A 16,962-nucleotide genomic window follows, 5' to 3' on the forward strand; every position below is an offset into this window, starting at 1 on the left:
AAATTAAAGATGATACAAATAGATGGAGAGATACCATGTTCTTGGATGGGAAGAATCAACATTGTGAAAATGACTATACTACCCAAAGCAATCTACAGATTCAATGCAATCCCTATCACACTACCACTGGCATTTTTCACAGAACTAGAACAAAAAATTTCACAATTTGTATGGAAACACAAAAGACCCCGAATAGCCAAAGCAATCTTGAGAACGAAAAACGGAGCTGGAGGAATCAGGCTCCCTGACTTCAGACTATACTACAAAGCTACAGTAATCAAGACAGTATGGTACTGGCACAAAAACAGAAAGATAGATCAATGGAAGGAGATAGAAAGCCCAGAGATAAACCCACACACATATGGTTACCTTATCTTTGATAAAGGAGGCAGGAATGTACAGTGGAGAAAGGACAGCCTCTTCAATAAGTGGTGCTGGGAAAACTGGACAGATACATGTAAAAGTATGAGATTAGATCACTCCCTAACACCATACACAAAAATAAGCTCAAGATGGATTAAAGACCTAAATGTAAGGCCAGAAACTATCAAACTCTTAGAGGAAAACATAGGCAGAACACTCTATGACATAAATCACAGCAAGTTCCTTTTTCACCCACCTCCTAGAGAAATGGAAATAAAAACAAAAATAAACAAATGGGACCTAATGAAATTTCAAAGCTTTTGCCCAGCAAAGGAAACCATAAACAAGACCAAAAGACAACCCTCATAATGGGAGAAAATATTTGCAAATGAAGCAACTGACAAAGGATTAATCTCCAAAAATTTATAAGCAGCTCATGCAGCTCAATAACAAAAAAAACCAACCCAATCCAAAAATGGGCAGAAGACCTTAACAGGCATTTCTCCAAAGGAGATATTCAGACTGCCAACAAACACATGAAAGAATGCTCAACATCATTAATCATTAGAGAAATGCAAATCAAAACTACAATGAGATATCATCTCACACCAGTCAGAATGGCCATCATCAAAAAATCTAGAAACAATAAATGCTGGGGAGGGTGTGGAGAAAAGGGAACACTCTTGCACTGCTGGTGGGAATGTGAATTGGTTCAGCCACTGTGGAGAACAGTATGGAGGTTCCTTAAAAAATTACAAATAGAACTACCATATGACCCAGCAATCCCACTACTGGGCATATATCCTGAGAAAACCATAATTCAAAAAGAGTCATGTACCAAAATGTTCATTGCAGCTCTATTTACAATAGCCCGGAGATGGAAACAACCTAAGTGTCTATCATCAGATGAATGGATAAAGAAGATGTGGCACATATATACAATGGAATATTACTCAGCCATAAAAAGAAATGAAATTGAGTTATTTGTAACGAGGTGGAAGGATCTAGAGTCTGTCATACAGAGCGAAGTAAGTCAGAAAGAGAAAGACAAATACCATATGTTAACACATATATATGGAATTTAAGGGGAAAAAATGTCATGAAGAACCTAGGGGTAAGACAGGAATAAAGACACAGACCTACTACAGAATGGACTTGAGGATATGGGGAGGGGGAAGGGTAAGCTGTGACAAAGCACGAGAGTGGCATGGACATATATACACTACCAAACGTAAAATAGATAGCTAGTGGGAAGAAGCCGCGTAGCACAGGGAGATCAGCTCGGTGCTTTGTGACCACCTAGAGGGGTGGGATAGGGAGGGTGGGAGACGCAAAAGGGAAGAGATATGGGAACATATGTATATGTATAACTGATTCACTTTGTTATAAAGCAGAAACTAACACACCATTGTAAAGCAATTCTACTCCAATAAAGATGTAAAAAAAAATTTTTTTTTGGAATGTTCTTTTTTAGAATGGCATCCTAATTTAGTGGCTCCCCTATCTTCCCCTACCCTTCTGAGAATACTGATGAGTGTTTTATAGTTTTTTCCTGCTCTGAGTACTGCCTTTATTTCTCCAAGTTCCTTTTCCATTTGCTTTTTTTGTGTCTTTGTCTTTCATGTTAAGAGATGTTCGTCAAATGTCCGGAGATCCTTGGATATCCACTCATATTTAACAGTGGGTCCCAAAAAGCCTGTTGGAAGGTCCATGAGCAGCAGTAACCTTCATTGCGTGGTGATCAGGTAGGGAACCAGATTTTATGCTGGAAAAGCCCCAAACATGAGTAACTGTAGGTACCTACTCTTGTGTCTTTCTGTTTCCTCAGAGAGGAATGTTCTAATCTCCGGCTGGGGCTGGGGGCTGCGAGGGGGTAGGTTCTAAGCCTGATGGCTAAGAATTCCAAGGCTTTCTCAGAGTCTCACTGCTTAGTGGGTCCTGTGTTCCATAAGGTACCCCTTAACCCCTTTTTCAGCTGTGGCTAGTTCCAGCACTTCTCTGGTTCACCCTCTCTTTACAGTAAACCTCCCACCTTCTGTGGGGGGTGGAGGAGAAGTGGAAACTTGGTGGCATGGGCTGGAGAAGGGATTTGGAGTCTAATTTCTCCTGTGACACACCTTCAAACAATCCTCTTTTGTTTTTCAGCCATACTCCTGCCATCGGCGGTATGTGGTGTCTCGAATTCCTTAGCCTTTCTTGGGGGTCCCCGGCACAAATCCTCACAGAGTAGGGAACACAGAAACGTCATCAGTGTACGAGTGAGAATCGATCAGGCTGTGCTGTGGCAACAAACCACCCCAAATCCCCAAGGCTTAAAACAACAAAGGTTGCTTCCTCTCTCACACTACATGTCCACAGGGGCAGGAGAGAGCCCGGCTCATCATGGTCACTTGGGACCCACACGGACAGAGGCTCTGCCATCCTGTGACACCGCCATCTTAACCTGAGGCTTCAGGGGAAGAAGGTGCTCTGAGCTGCTCCTGCCTAGAAGCAACATCACATTTCACTGCTCCCGTTTCACTGGCCTTGTGTTGCTCCTAGGGTATGAGGAGGTGCAGTGCAGTCATCCCTGGGCTTGAAAGCAGAGGACAACTGGCAATATGGGGGAGGGGCACTAATGTCTACCACAGCCAGTCACCACTACGGTGTTCCAAAATTCTGTTGTCCTCATCTGCTGCTGTTTCCTCTGTCTCCTGGTGATTGTGGCTTTACGTATTTTTATTATTTTACTGTCATTTTAGTGTAGCTTTTTTTTTCGAATTTTATTTATTTTTAAACAGCAGGTTCTTGTTAGTCATCCATTTTATACATATTAGTGTATGTATGTTTAGTGTAGCTTTAAGAGGGAGCAGTGATAAAGACCAATTCAAACTGTGCAACACACCACTCCAAGTAGCCAAAACCCTCCCATTACGCTGTGTGCTCGCTCCCATCCATCCCTCTGATTCCACCCCCGCTCTGTTCTCTACTCAGAGTGAGTTTGTTGCCTAAAGAGAGACGGGTAGGCTGCGGAACTTCTCAGAACTGGTCATTCATTAACAATACTTTTCAAGAAGGGGGCTGGGTGGTAGTTTTCAAACATATATCTAGAAAAGAGCCTTTACTAGAAGCAAAGCATTTATAAATACTTTTTTTCAGAAAACAATTATATTCACTCACTGCTGAGCATCTAGTCTACGTTCAATAAGTCCTTGCTAACGAGCAATCCTATTTTCGCATTCTGTAGGATTCACTTGCAAACAGATGCCAGTTTCCTCCAAGTATGAGAAAAATGCTAAAAGATCCGAGTGAATTAAAAGTAGTGTTTAGAACTAACAAACGTAAGGTAGATAGCTAGTGGGAAGCAGCCGCATGGCACAGGGATATCGGCTCAGTGCTTTGTGACCGCCTGGAGGGGTGGGATAGGGAGGGTGGGAGGGAGGGAGACGCAAGAGGGAAGAGATATGGGAACATATGTATATGTATAACTGATTCACTTTGTTATAAAGCAGAAACTAACACACCATTGTAAAGCAATATACCCCAATAAAGATGCTTTTTTTTTTTTTTTAAAAAGTAGTGTTTAGAGCAGATTTAGCTATCAGCAGATACCTCTGGCAAGTAGTAGTACAGGTGGTTTTTATTACCATCTATTTGCATCACTGTAGTTTCTGATGTTGCTATTTTGAGAACGCACTGCTTCTGTAACAAGAATTCCAGGGCCCCTTTTCCAGGCCAGTTGACCAAAACCACAGTGGGAGAGCCCCTTCCATGAAACCACACCTGTGGTTTACGTCTAGGTCTCTAATTAGCTAGGTCTCTAATCCATAGAGCTAACATGGGGAAACTACCCAGATGATACTTGTCCTTTAAATCAGTGGTTCTTAATTTTTTACATACTCAAGAATCACAGGGAGAATTTACAAAACGAAAACAAACCTAATGAACAAAACCCCAGATCACTGGACCCCATCTTAGGTATTCTGGTTTGGAAAAGAAAGGTAGTAATTTGTATTTTTAACAAGTACCGTCCAGAAAGACTTCAGGCCACGTGGCTTTTAATAGGGCTTTTCCATTTTCTACAACAGTATACACGGAATGAGCATTCAGTAAATATTTTTTGATGCTGAGGAAGAAATCCACAGAATGTATGTATTTCCCCCATGATACCATCAAAGAGGTAGCAAATGAAGGTCTTTCCTATAAATGTGGCATGACCGATGAAATGCAACCCACAAATTCAAATGGCTTAAAGACAACTGGTGGAATATTTTAAAGCACAGGTCTTGGGGTTTGCTTTGTATTAACTGTTCATAACCCAGAAAGCCCTACTAACCAATTTCTTACTACTGTCAAGTTGAATTTCTGACTGGATGGGTTTCTAAAGCATCACCCAATATTCTGGAATCAATTCTACCTCCTGAATGAAACATCTTGCAAGAGGGTTAAGCTGTTTTCCTAGTTCAAATGGATAAAAGCAAGCCCCCAGCCCTAGTGGAGGCTGGGTGATGGGCTCATCGTGAGGCTGCAGGGACCAGGTGGTTAAGCTAGTAGTTTCATGGAGCTGGTGCAGGTGAGAGAGCTGAAGGAAGAGGCCAGCATCTGGACCGAATGCTCCTGCATCTTTTTCTCGGATGGCTTTCCAAGTCTCTAAAAAGGATGTAGAACCCGGCCTCTTGACAGCTCCCTACTTTTAAAAACCTGCTCCATTTCCACTACATTTGCAAAATACTTGCTGCACTCCATCCCTCCAAGCCAGAAGGAACCTGGAGACAGCGGGAGGTCACCGACAATTCTGCACGTGAGTGCACCTATTTTTAACTGTTTGACTGTGAAGCCTGGAAAGCAGAGGGAGACACCAAGCATGCTAAACTAACTGACCCAATGCTGCCCCCTGGCTGGGAGGATGCAGATCCCTTCCCAACCCATTTCCAACCTTGCCTTAAAGGTGCCAGCGATTTAATCAGCTAACAGCCAATGCTGACTGTTACTAAAAGAGCAGGCGAATGATACCTTTCTGACCCGCATAGCCCTTTACCTATTTAAGTAAAATGAACAAACAGCTTCCAATAATTGTTTCTCACTCCAAACGATATACCAATAAATAGGCTGGTGCAATCATAAAATGCAGAATTAAATGAAACCGAATTTAACCACTTGACCCTTCTTTTACTCCAAGCTCGCATTTTAAATGAAAGTGCTTAAAAAAAATGAAAGTGCTTAAAAATTATTCAAGAGAATGGAAAAGTGAGAGTCAGAGGAGAAAGAGAATCTTTAGAGCCAGGTAGTGGGGGTAAAGTTTAGCCTTCTTGATTTATTTTGAATAGACTGTGGTGACACTCAAGCTTGCCGAGTTATCAAATTTCTTAGGTATTTCAAACACAGAAAATAAAATGCAGACAGGGCAGCAACAGCTTTCTGTAGCTCTTCACAAGAAAGTGTATTTCAGTTCAAAAACATGTCTTTTGTGAGGTGAGAAGGACACTCTGGTACCACCAGAGATGAAAACTAAGCCCTTCCTGAAAGTCACAGTGAAAAAACTGCAGACACCCCCGAAAGGCAGAAGGATTTCCTTGATTTCCTCCGAAGAGGCCACACTATCCATCCCAAACTTTTAAGGGTTGCTTTAAGGCAGTGGTTCTCAAATTATGGTCCTGGGACCAGCAGCATTAACATCACCTGGGAACTTATTAGTGACAACGTTGAGTTTCACCTGAGCCCTGAGATCCTGGAAAACAGCAAAGGTTAAGGGCTCCCCTGCCCTCGTTTTGTGTTCTGGAAATGGCTTAGGCAAAGAACCTACCTTCCCATTAGACTTGAGTAGCTCACAGGTGCTCCCTTGTTTACCTATGACAAGGCCAGACACAGACCCTCCAAATTTACATTCTTTGCCTGACAAATGGTTAGTTGAACTGCTGATTAATCAAGACAAAATGCTTATTAACCAGCCTTTGATGAAGCTCCTCGCCTTCTTCCAGGTCCCTGAACTTTGGCCAGCTTACCACCCCTACTCAACAGCTCCTCCTGGGAATAGGCTGATGTCAGGTTAAAACACTCTTTCATGGGCAATGCGTTCAAGCCGTGCTTCATCCCACTTCCTCACACCTTGTTCTTCCAAGCCTTGTTTACTCCTCCCTCCAAAAGAACCCCCTTTGTGCCTAACTCTAGAGACGCTTGCAGATCTTACAGAGGTTCTGCTACTGCAACAGTCCCCCTTCCCCTGTTACAATAGGACCTTTCCCCTTTGCAATAATGCTTTCCAATAAAGTCTCTCCTTACTCAATCCAGACCTGTTTTTTTATTTGACGTTAGAAATACAAATTCTCAGGCCCCGCCCCATACCTTCTAAGTGGGAAACTAGGGTATGGAAAGCGGTGCGCCTGGAAATCAATTTCTGAACAAGTGCTCCAGGAACAGTTTGAGAACCACTGATTTACGGCAACTTCTCAACACTTAACTCCCTCCCACCTGTGTTTCACTCAGGCGCGCTTAAGCACAAGCTGTTTCTGAGCATCCCCACAGATCGTTTCTCTCATCAAGTCATTTCCCAATGACAAACGATGCCACCGAGCGCCCGTCTCCCCTCCTGGCCGCGCGTGGAGCTGAGCGGGCCTGAACCCGCACACACTTACATCTCCATCCACCGGCCTCTGGTCGTCACAATCCCTGGTGGGACTAATGTCCTGGCGCATGACCCAGATGGGCTCTTTGGGCTCGTCGGGGGTATAAGGCGAGCGTATGGTCCTGGTTTTCACCTCCTCGATGGCCTCCTTGATGTCCTTGATGGCCAGCGAGATGGCATCCCTCTTCTCCTTGCTGTACCGCTGCCCCGCCTCGCCGCCAGCCGCCCTCTGCTGCCCCGCCGGCGCCTGTAGCCCGGGGCTGTCCGGGCGGCCCCCGCCCGGGGTGGGGGCGCGCTCCAGGTCCTGCTCGGCCTCAGGCATGTCCTCGGCCGCCTTGTCGAGGCTCTGCGAGCTCATGCTCTGCTTGACCTCGGCCACGATCTGGTCGATGTCCTCTTCCTGCTCGTAGCTGTCCATGCGCGGGTAGGGCGCGAACTCGGCCTCCTTCTCGGGGCTGTCGGACTCGCCGTCGGAGCGCTCGTCGTAGTGGTGCAGCCGCGCGCCCAGGGCCTCCTGGCGGTAGGCGGCCACCTCGTCTCGCTCCTGCTCGTACAGCCGCAGGCCGTCGCGCGCGTCCAGCTCGGGTGCGTCCCCGATTTCCTCGTACACGTGCTCCTGGAGGCCCCCGTAGTCGGCGTAGGGCTCGGCATAGGGCTCGTCCTCGCCGCGGTGGAAGAGCCGGTGCGTGTAGACGTAGCCCGAGTAGGCAGCGTTCATGGCCTCCTCGTGCTCCAGCGAGTGGAAGTGCAAGTGGTTGGGCAGCGCGCGGCGGTGCGTGGCCTCGGCGTGCTCGGCCTCCGCCTGCTCCGTGTACTCCTCGGCCTCGGGCCGGTACTGCACTGCGTACGCGCTCTCGTCCTCGGGGTCCTGCGCGCGCTCGGCGTCGTAGCCCTCGCGCGCTGCGGCAATCACGTCGCCCTCGGCCGTGTCCGTGTGGTTGTGGAAGCCGCTCTCCGTGCTGGCGGAGCGCGCCAGGCACTCCCCGCGCTCCTCCTCCTCCTGCTGCTGCTGCGGCCCGGGCTGGGCGCGGAGGTCCTCGACGGCGCGCCCGCGCAGAGGGCGGCCCGCATGGTGCTGCTGCTGCTCCTCCTCCACCTCCGAGTGCTCCAGGTCGGCCTCCACCGACTCGTTCACCTCCCCGCCTGCCGCCTCGTCCGTCACCTCCACCTCCGCGGCCGCCTCCAAGTGGTTCATGGTGGGCGTCGGCGACGGCTGGAAGAGGGGCTGGGCCGGCTCACTGCGCTCTCATTCTGCTCCACCCGGCTGGAAAAACAAGAAGGGGGGAGGGGCTATTACGTGGTTCAGACTGTAGGCGGGAGTTGAGTACCAAGATACCATAAAAACAGCTGTTATTGATCCCATCTGAATCTCGGTCAATTCAAAAGTGATTGCAAATTTAAGCTCAGCCTGAGAGCACATAGTTCATCTTCTTCGTAGCACGTGTCGTAATTTGTAATTACATATCTCCTTGTGTAATTGCTTACTGGCTTTCTCCCTTCCCCACCCCTCAGACTGAGAGCCTCTTGAGCCGTTAGTTCCCCACCATGCTTACTATTCAGGTTCTGTTTCTGATGCATATGAATAGAGAGTACTACCAAATTGAATGAGACAATTGACACATTTTCCATCTGCTAAGGGATAAATCTAAGTTATACTAGAAACGATTTTTAAAATAAGTTTCAAGGGAAAAAAATAATCTTGGAATGTTTTGGATCCGTTGCTGTCAATACAAATTCGCAGCCATTCTGGGGGAGGCTATCAACCATCAATGGGTTCTCGTCCTGGCACTGCTGGCTCTGTTGCCTCCGGTTAAGTGGCTCAATTTTCTGGACCTCCACCATGAGACTGGACTCATTTCCTATGGCAGGATGTTAACACCTATTACCTAGACAAGAAAAGACTCCGTGGTCAAATAAGTCTGGGAAATGCTGACTTCGAGTTGACTTTTCATTGTGAATATTCAAGGGGAGGAAGATACAGGATGCTCCGTTCACAAACTTGTTTGACTGGGAAACACTTTTTTCCTACAGGCCAGTGTTCTGACAAATGCACTTAAAGAAACACAGACTAGCTAATTTCTAATACTCACTTCCCTCATACACCCTGGATCTACAATTCTTTGATTCTATGAATTAGCATTATAGCTGATATTGGATAACACGCTTATTTCTTTAAAATATGGCTAGGTCTCTTTCCCTATTTTCAGAGGGACTTGCAGCTAGAGACACAGCTTTGGTTTCAACCTCTCAATTCTTATCACAAAATAGCTTTATAGCATAATCTGTGTACAGTGTATGGAAATAAACACAAAGGATGTAGAGAACAGCAAAAACAAGCAGGATCCCTATGATTTCAAGACATTTATGGTAAATAGGTTCAACATGTGTAAACTTTTAGGGACTTCCCTGGTGGTCCAGTAGGTAAGACTCCGAGCTCCCAAGGCAGAGGGCCCAGTTTCGATCCCTGGTCAGGGAACTAGATCCCACATGCATGCCACAACTAAGGAGCCCACATGCCACAACTAAAAAGATCTTGCATGCTGTAACTAAAGATCCCGTGTGCTGCAAATAAGACCCGGCACAGCCTAAATAAATAAATATATTTTTAAAATGTGTAAACTTTTCTCATAGTGTTCTTTTGGAGAGCTCATCTTACAAATGGACAAAAGTGGGAAGTGAACTCTTTAATGTAATAGCAGAAAGCTCCAGGAGGACCAGGAACATCTGATGGACTCTCTCATGTTTTGATGCATTATATTCTACTCAACTCCCGCCACAATGAAAGCAATTTCCTTCAGGCACTATGACAGTCCCAGTAGTAAAGGAGGCCATTTTGGAGCTACCAAGTTCATCTTAAAGCAGAAGTATCATCTTTCTGCCATTCTTTGATGGATCCACCACTGACTAATACTCACTAGAAAACAATTGTGGTTTAGCAGAGATGATCAATCCTTATTGCTTCCTTCCTTGATAAGAGTCCCACTTCATACAAATTAGACCCTGTCTTCTTTGAAAAACTGTGGCCTCCTCTCATTTAACCCCTGAGAACAGTGACTGTGAACTAGGTATAAGAAAGTTTTCCAAGTACGAGTCTCCATTCAGACCAGATGGATGGTTAACGCACTGAACAGAAGAGGCAAATGCTGGTGCTGAGGGCCCCCAGGTTAGGTGGCCTCCAGCGGGTCACGCAAAATACAAAACAAATATTCAATTCAATACAACACATGGACGACAACAGTCTATCCAAGTTTCCTTTATAAGGACTCTCTGGAAAAGACAACAGATAAAAACCACACTCATGTACAAATCTAAGTCTGCTGAGCACAAAGAAAGCATTCACTGGGAGGGATACCAAACATGCCAGATACTTCCCGGGGTACTGTTGCCCTGCAGTGTGTCAGCTGTGCATGCTTAGCGTTAGCAATGCAACAACCACCATCCAAAACACCTGAACAAGCCAAGAATTCATGATAACCATGTGCAGAACTGATCAAAACACTGTCCTCAGTGAAAATGGCACTTTCCCTTTTCACTTTGATGAAAATCTATCGATATGTGCATCAGAAAGAGATTTTAGTTTATTCTGGGTTAAAATTGTATTTGACCAGCAAATGGTGCCATCTCATAGAGCACTGATCCAAAGGAAATGAGATTTCCATGCATGTCCATACACTGAGTTATGGTAAACAAAGTCACAAGAAACCACTACTTTAGGGAAAAATACTGTCAAAATAATGCAGTTTTGCTACAGTGGAGCTTTCTATTCACTGGGTGCATTGTCCTTGTACCCCCTCCCCCAGCCTCAGGGGAGTATTCCCGCACGCACGGAGCATTTCTATTTCACTCACCACCGTGGTTTCAAGAATATAGTTTGGGTTGTGGTGTTTGTGGCATGTTAATTAATAACAGACATCGATTTGAGGGATTTCTCTAGGACAAAGGCAAATACCAACTTTTAAAGTTGGAGCTGATGTTGGTGGTCAGGTCCATCGGTAGCGCACGAGAGGATGGTTCCCTGTACCCTGGCAACTTTGAGGGTGATATTTATTTAAAAACCCCACTGAGGCTGTTTTGAAAGAATCCAAGGTTATTGTGGGTATAGAGATTGGTACCACCTTTTTGAAAAGCAATTTGGCAAGATGAATTAAAATCTTAAAAAGGTAATATACCTTTGCCCCAGTAACTCTACTTATAGAAATCTCAAGGGAAAAACTCAGATGTGGACCAAGATGTTTCTCACGGTATTTGCTTAAAAAGTAAAGATTATAAACACTAACTATTAAGCGCTAACATTAAGTACGAATAAGTACAGTGCTAATAAGCGTGTTAGCATCATATTGCAGTTCAGGAAGGTGTGGGGCTTCTCTGGCTGGCTAGCTCCACCTGGAGTTCCCACAGCACTCAGTCTCAACCTGCCACAGCTGAACATCTCAGCTCCCAAACCTGGCCCCGCCTCCTGTATTTCCTGTATGGCTGAAAGTCACCACCAAGTCCCCAGTCCAGGAATCATTACTGAGTTGTCCCTTTCCCTAACCTCCTTCCCCAGACTGAGGACCAAGTCCATTGTCTTCATAGCTCTCGCATCATCCTCACTGCCACTACCTTGTCTCAGTCCCTCTCGCCTACAAAATTTCCTTGACTAATTTCTCAGTCCCCCCCAGTCGATCCTCACCTCACTATGCGCCAACCTGCTCATCTTTCTAAATGCAAATCTGAATCCCATAGCCCTATTTCTCAAACTCTTCAGCGATCTCCCTCCAGTACCTAGTACAGGTGCTTAGCTAGCTATCTACCAGACATTACTAGGCATTTGCCACATAACGACTCATTTAATCCTCACACTAGCCTATGAAGAGCATACTCTTCTATCGTCTTTAGAGAGATTATTGTCAGCTCTTTTAAAAATGAGGAAATGGAGGCGGCTGGTGTTAGGTGATTGCCTAGGTCACACACCTGCTGGCAGAACTGGTGTCACCCCCTCTAGCCCACCCCCGCCCCTGCCCCCGCCTCTAGGCTCTGGTGCTTGAGTCCTACTCCTGACAAACAGAGCCCTTGGGCCACATCACTCCTCCTAGCCTCATCTTCACGCTTCACCTCCACCCTGTATTCTAACACCCCGAAGTCCTGACACTAGCCCTAACTGCCTTCCCTATCCTCAGCACATTTTTTTTTTTTTTTTGCAGTACGTGGGCCTCTCACTTTTGGGGCCTCTCACTGTTGGGGCCTCTCCCGTTGCGGAGCACAGGCTCCGGACGCGCAGGCTCAGTGGCCATGGCTCACGGGCCCAGCCGCTCCGCGGCATGTGGGATCTTCCCGGACCGGGGCACGAACCTGTGTCCCCTGCATCGGCAGGCGGACTCTCAACCACTGCGCCACCAGGGAAGCCCGACCTCAGCACATTTTTCACCTATCTTTTCTTTGGTGAATCTGTCTTATCTTCCCGAAAGCAAGTTCATACCTAATGAATGTTTATTACGTGCCAGCCTCCAGGCAATGTTCTGGGCGTAGAGGCAGAGCAATGGCCAAGCCAGACAGGCTGTTCTGTTCTCAGGAAGCCACCATTCTAGTTCATGGGGGTGGAGGGAAAGGAGAGGGGAAGAGACAATAATTATGTTAATAAACAAATAAAATAACATCAGGGAACAAAAAGTCTTATGAAGAAAATGAAATAGGGTAATGGCAGAGAAACTGACCGAGGAGAGAGGGCCTCCTATAGTGGCCAGAGGAGGTGATATGGGCACTGAGGTCTGAATGATAAAGAAAGAGGCAGCCAACTAAAGATCTGAGGGCAGGGCCTTGAGGTGAGAAAGGACTTGCTGTGTTCAAAGACAGAAATAATGTTTGTGAACTGAGCAAGGGATGATGTGGTAGGAGATGAGGACGGAAAGTTGGGAAGGGGCTAGCAGGGCAGGGCCTGGTACATCATGGTAGAGTTATTTCAAGTGCACTGGCATGCTACTGGGGGGTGTTTAAGCAGGGGAGTAATAAAGCCTGATTAACCCCTCCCATCATCCTCACTGTACCCTTTCTATCTATCTATCTATCTATCATATTATGGCACCTGTCATTCTGAGTAGCAATTCTTTATAAATATGAAGTCCTTGAGAAAAGAGGACATGTCATTTATCTCTGATTCCCCAGTGCCAAGTACAGAGGGAACATAGTAGGTAGTCAGTAAATTCTTAGTGACTAGAAAGAAAATAATTATCCTCCCACTTTCCAATATCAGGGGCCTTCTGGACATTGGCATGCCCAGTCTTTGGAGAACTCATTTCTTCTTTCCACCTTGAATCTTTACCGACCTCATCTGCCCCTGCGAACTTCTCCACCTTCTTCTGATGCTTTAAGTGCCCAAAGAACTCCAGTGATTCAACCTCTGCCTATATTTGAGGGCACTGATCCAGTTGGCATTTATTGGATATGTACCAGGCACTGTGCAAGGCAAGGGGGATGCAAGTTTCTAAACCATGATCCCAGCCTTCAAGGGCAGACAGCTTTGGCGATTATAATACCTGGTGATGAATGCAAAACAGAAATAGGTTCCAGCTACCAAAAGAAGCTAGAGTTAAAACAACAACTGCATCACCTTTGTGAATCATATGAGTGCTACTGTTCTTATAGGTTCTGGATTTCATAGCTCGTAAACATCCTAGGAACTGAGGCCTAGGAGAGGAGTGCCATCATCCAGCCAATATTCTTGATTATGACCCATGTACCACCGGAGGCTGGGAGAGTAGAAGGGAGGAGCTACAGCTGATTGAAGAAAATCCCTCCCCTTCTACAAAAAGGCTGGATGACCTGGAAGACACAGGCAAGAGAGTCTCCTCTGCAGAAGCAGCCATACGACATGAAAAGGAGGTGCTATGGCATCTTGGATGCAGAAGTGAGGGAATCCAGGTTGTGGTGAAGCACAGGTGGCTTTCTGGCTCTTGGTTCTGGAATGTTCCACAGCTGAGTTGGAAGAAGTGAACAGAGGGAGGGAACTCCACTGCAGTGCACCATTTAGAAATAAAAACATTTCATGATTCAGCAATTGAATCCAGGTAGCTCATAATGTTAGCTGAGGCCCCTGTTGGTTTGGCATGAATAGAAGGGGAGGCTATCATTACTTTGGTTGATCTGTCCTTAAGAAGTTGTTAATAACAATGACCAATAGACTGTTTCTTTTAACACATTCAGAAGTAGTTTTAGAAGGGCCTGACTGAAGACAAAATGAAATGTAAAACAGAAAAAAAGAATGACACCAGATTATTAACCTGTGTGAGTATGGGGAAGGGGTGGGGTAGTAATGCAGGTGTAGGGAAAACACACGAAGGTAGAGAGGAGAGAAGTGGGAAAAGAAGAAGAAAGTCTGTACTAGCCATTCTCTCCTCTGAGAAAACTAGAATGAACAATATGATTCCATTTATATAAGTTTTTATATTTTTGCATATATTTAAAGTAGTACAACTACCTCCTGTAGACTTGATGAATGTTGCTTGTCTTGCCCTGCTGGAGTTGGAAGGGAAGTTCTATTTCTTGGGACTGCAGCCTATCCTAATCCACCCGCACACGTACTGTTCCAGTCAACATGACGTCTGCCACCAAGCCACTGGAGGGGCCGTCTATGACACTGAGACTATTAATTTCCATAACAAAAGCTGTGGTTGCCAAACAAGATTATGCCCTGGATGTAGTGGGCATGTAAACGTGCACACACACACACACACACACACACACACACACACGCAATCTGCATAGGCTGGGAGATTAGTGGTTCTCATTAAAAAAAAAAAAGATGACAGAATAGGAATACCCAGGTATTCTTATCTACCTTCCCTAGCCTATAAATGTGTTTCCCTTCCATGAGTTAGATCAGTCATAAAACATCTACTAGGGAATCCAAAGGACATCAAGAACCCTTCTCAAGTCATCAGCTCTTCTAAACACAATACGTCTATTTATAAGAGTAACATATAAAAGACAGAAATAAAAAAGACTACAGTTTATTAAAGCTTAATCTCCTTTGAATCATTTGGAAATTAAATTTAATGATACTGGGAGCCAAGATGGATACAGAACACACATTTCACCTTCCTAAAATCATTACCAGTTTAAATAGGCTTACATGGTCAGAAAAAGCCTCCTCACACAGAGTTATCTTGCCTCAGCAAACTATCATTTTGGTTTCTCTGATATCCTTATGCCTGAAATTGTGAAGCATGGCTTGGCAGATAGTATTGGTAATGGTTTCAGAATGAGTTGAGTACCAGATGTCAACCAGATTGAGGTCTCTGGTTGGACCTCAGGACTGTGTCCTTGACCCTGTCCAGCTTTGATGAAGACATGGGGGCTGGACATCTTGTTTCCCTCTTCAGATCCACTCAGCACCTTCCCCACCCTGCCTGTGCCCTGCGAGGCTGGCCTCTTTGGGCTGCATCAACAGCTCCCTGTTGCTCTGGCTTCTGTTTGGGTTTGGCCAGTGGAAAGCTCTGGTGGATCTGTCCCTTGATCCAGTGATCTGGGTTCTTCACCTGTGGACAGACTGGCCCAATGTTGGCTGCCTCACCACCTTGGATACCCTATTTTCTGGATCAAGAATGCCAACGGCTTGTCTGGATGGCCACTTGTTGATCCCTTAGAGATAGTGGACTGCCTGCTGGACTACACTTTTGTCCATACCGCAGCTGGATTTGCCTTCTAGCACCTGCTCAACACAGGTTGGTGGGTCCTGGTCCTTCTCAACTAGCCATTGTAGACTCTTTATTTGCATGTTTCAAGGCCACTGCCATTGCTCAGAACACTTTGGCGGGCTTCCCTGGTGGCGCAGTGGTTGAGAGTCCGCCTGCCGATGCAGGGGACATGGGTTCATGCCCCGGTCCGGGAAGATCCCACATGCCGCGGAGCGGCTAGGCCCATGAGCCATGGCCACTGAGCCTGCGCGTCCGGAGCCTGTGCTCCACAACGGGAGAGGCCACAACAGTGAGAGGCCCACGTACCACAAAAAAAAAAAACAAAACACTTTGGCCACTCCTTTATGGGAACAGCTTTTGAAGTTAATTTATGGGGTTTGAAGTTACCAGCAAATTGTTCTCAATATTCTATTCTCATATTTAGTCATATTTGACTTTTGACTCCAAAGGATTATCCCCTACCTTGTTTACAAGAGTTGGCTATAAATGGTGCTTATTAGTTTTCAAATACCACATTTATCCCTAAGGGACCATCCTGTCATTCACTATCCTTAATGAGGTATTGTAGTAGTGTGGGGACAGGTGTGGGTGACATACTGCCTGAATTTGCATCGTGGTTTCATCACTTACTAGCTCTTTGACTCTGAATAATTTAATCACAGGAAATATTCCAATTCTACCATCTCTAAAGTGGGCATAGTAATATTGGGTTGACCAAAAAGTTCGTTTGGGTTTTTTCATAACATCTTACGAAAAACCCAAACGAACTTTTTGGTCAATCCAATAGTACTTACATCACATGGTTACTGGATGATACAAGTTAATAGACATACTACAAGTTAACATTTTATATATATGGATAAAACTTAGAATCATGTCTGATACGTTTTAAGGGCTATTTAACATTCATTAGTGCATTTTCTGCACATACCATAGTTATTATTTAACAGATCAATATACTGTTTTTAAAAAGCAAAAAAAAAACGTTAATATAATGACTAGAGCACATGGTACATTTATTATTACCCTTTCCTAAATAAGGCTACTTAGAGGTGGAAAACAAGCAGTTAAGTTACTTTTAATCCATTTTGAAATAAGGCTCGGTATAAATAAATCCATCAAATAATCACAAACCCTGTACTATGTGTAGGCCAGTAATATATGTGGTGTTTTACATACCGTATTTCTAACCCTCACAACAGTCTCAGTGGAAATTATTATCTCCAATTGCTAATTTTGAAGCAGAAGCTAAGACAGCTTAAATAACTTGTCCAAGGTCACTCAGAGCCAAAAGGGGTGGAAGTGGATCCCTCTGGCTTTCGCGAT

At 45.3% G+C, this 16,962-nt stretch overlaps 1 protein-coding gene across 2 annotated transcripts in view; it reads right to left on the bottom strand.

The window, feature by feature from the left end:
* Window positions 1-8,228, bottom strand: part of APBA1 (amyloid beta precursor protein binding family A member 1) — an 89,106-nt gene extending 80,878 nt beyond the window's left edge. Inside the window, exon 1 of one of the 2 annotated variants that reach the window (XM_029203369.1) lies at window positions 6,975-8,228. In XM_029203369.1, coding sequence (XP_029059202.1) covers window positions 6,975-8,159 — 1,185 coding nt within the window. In that variant the 5' untranslated portion in view covers window positions 8,160-8,228. The remainder of the gene's footprint in view (window positions 1-6,974) is intronic. The other variant, XM_029203370.1, reaches the window with a different exon arrangement.
* Between the last annotated feature and the right edge of the window lie 8,734 nt (window positions 8,229-16,962).

Source organism: Monodon monoceros, unplaced genomic scaffold (genome assembly GCF_005190385.1).
Source record: "Monodon monoceros isolate NGI ecotype Baffin Bay Population unplaced genomic scaffold, NGI_Narwhal_1 Super_Scaffold_5, whole genome shotgun sequence".
NCBI lineage: Eukaryota > Metazoa > Chordata > Mammalia > Artiodactyla > Monodontidae > Monodon > Monodon monoceros.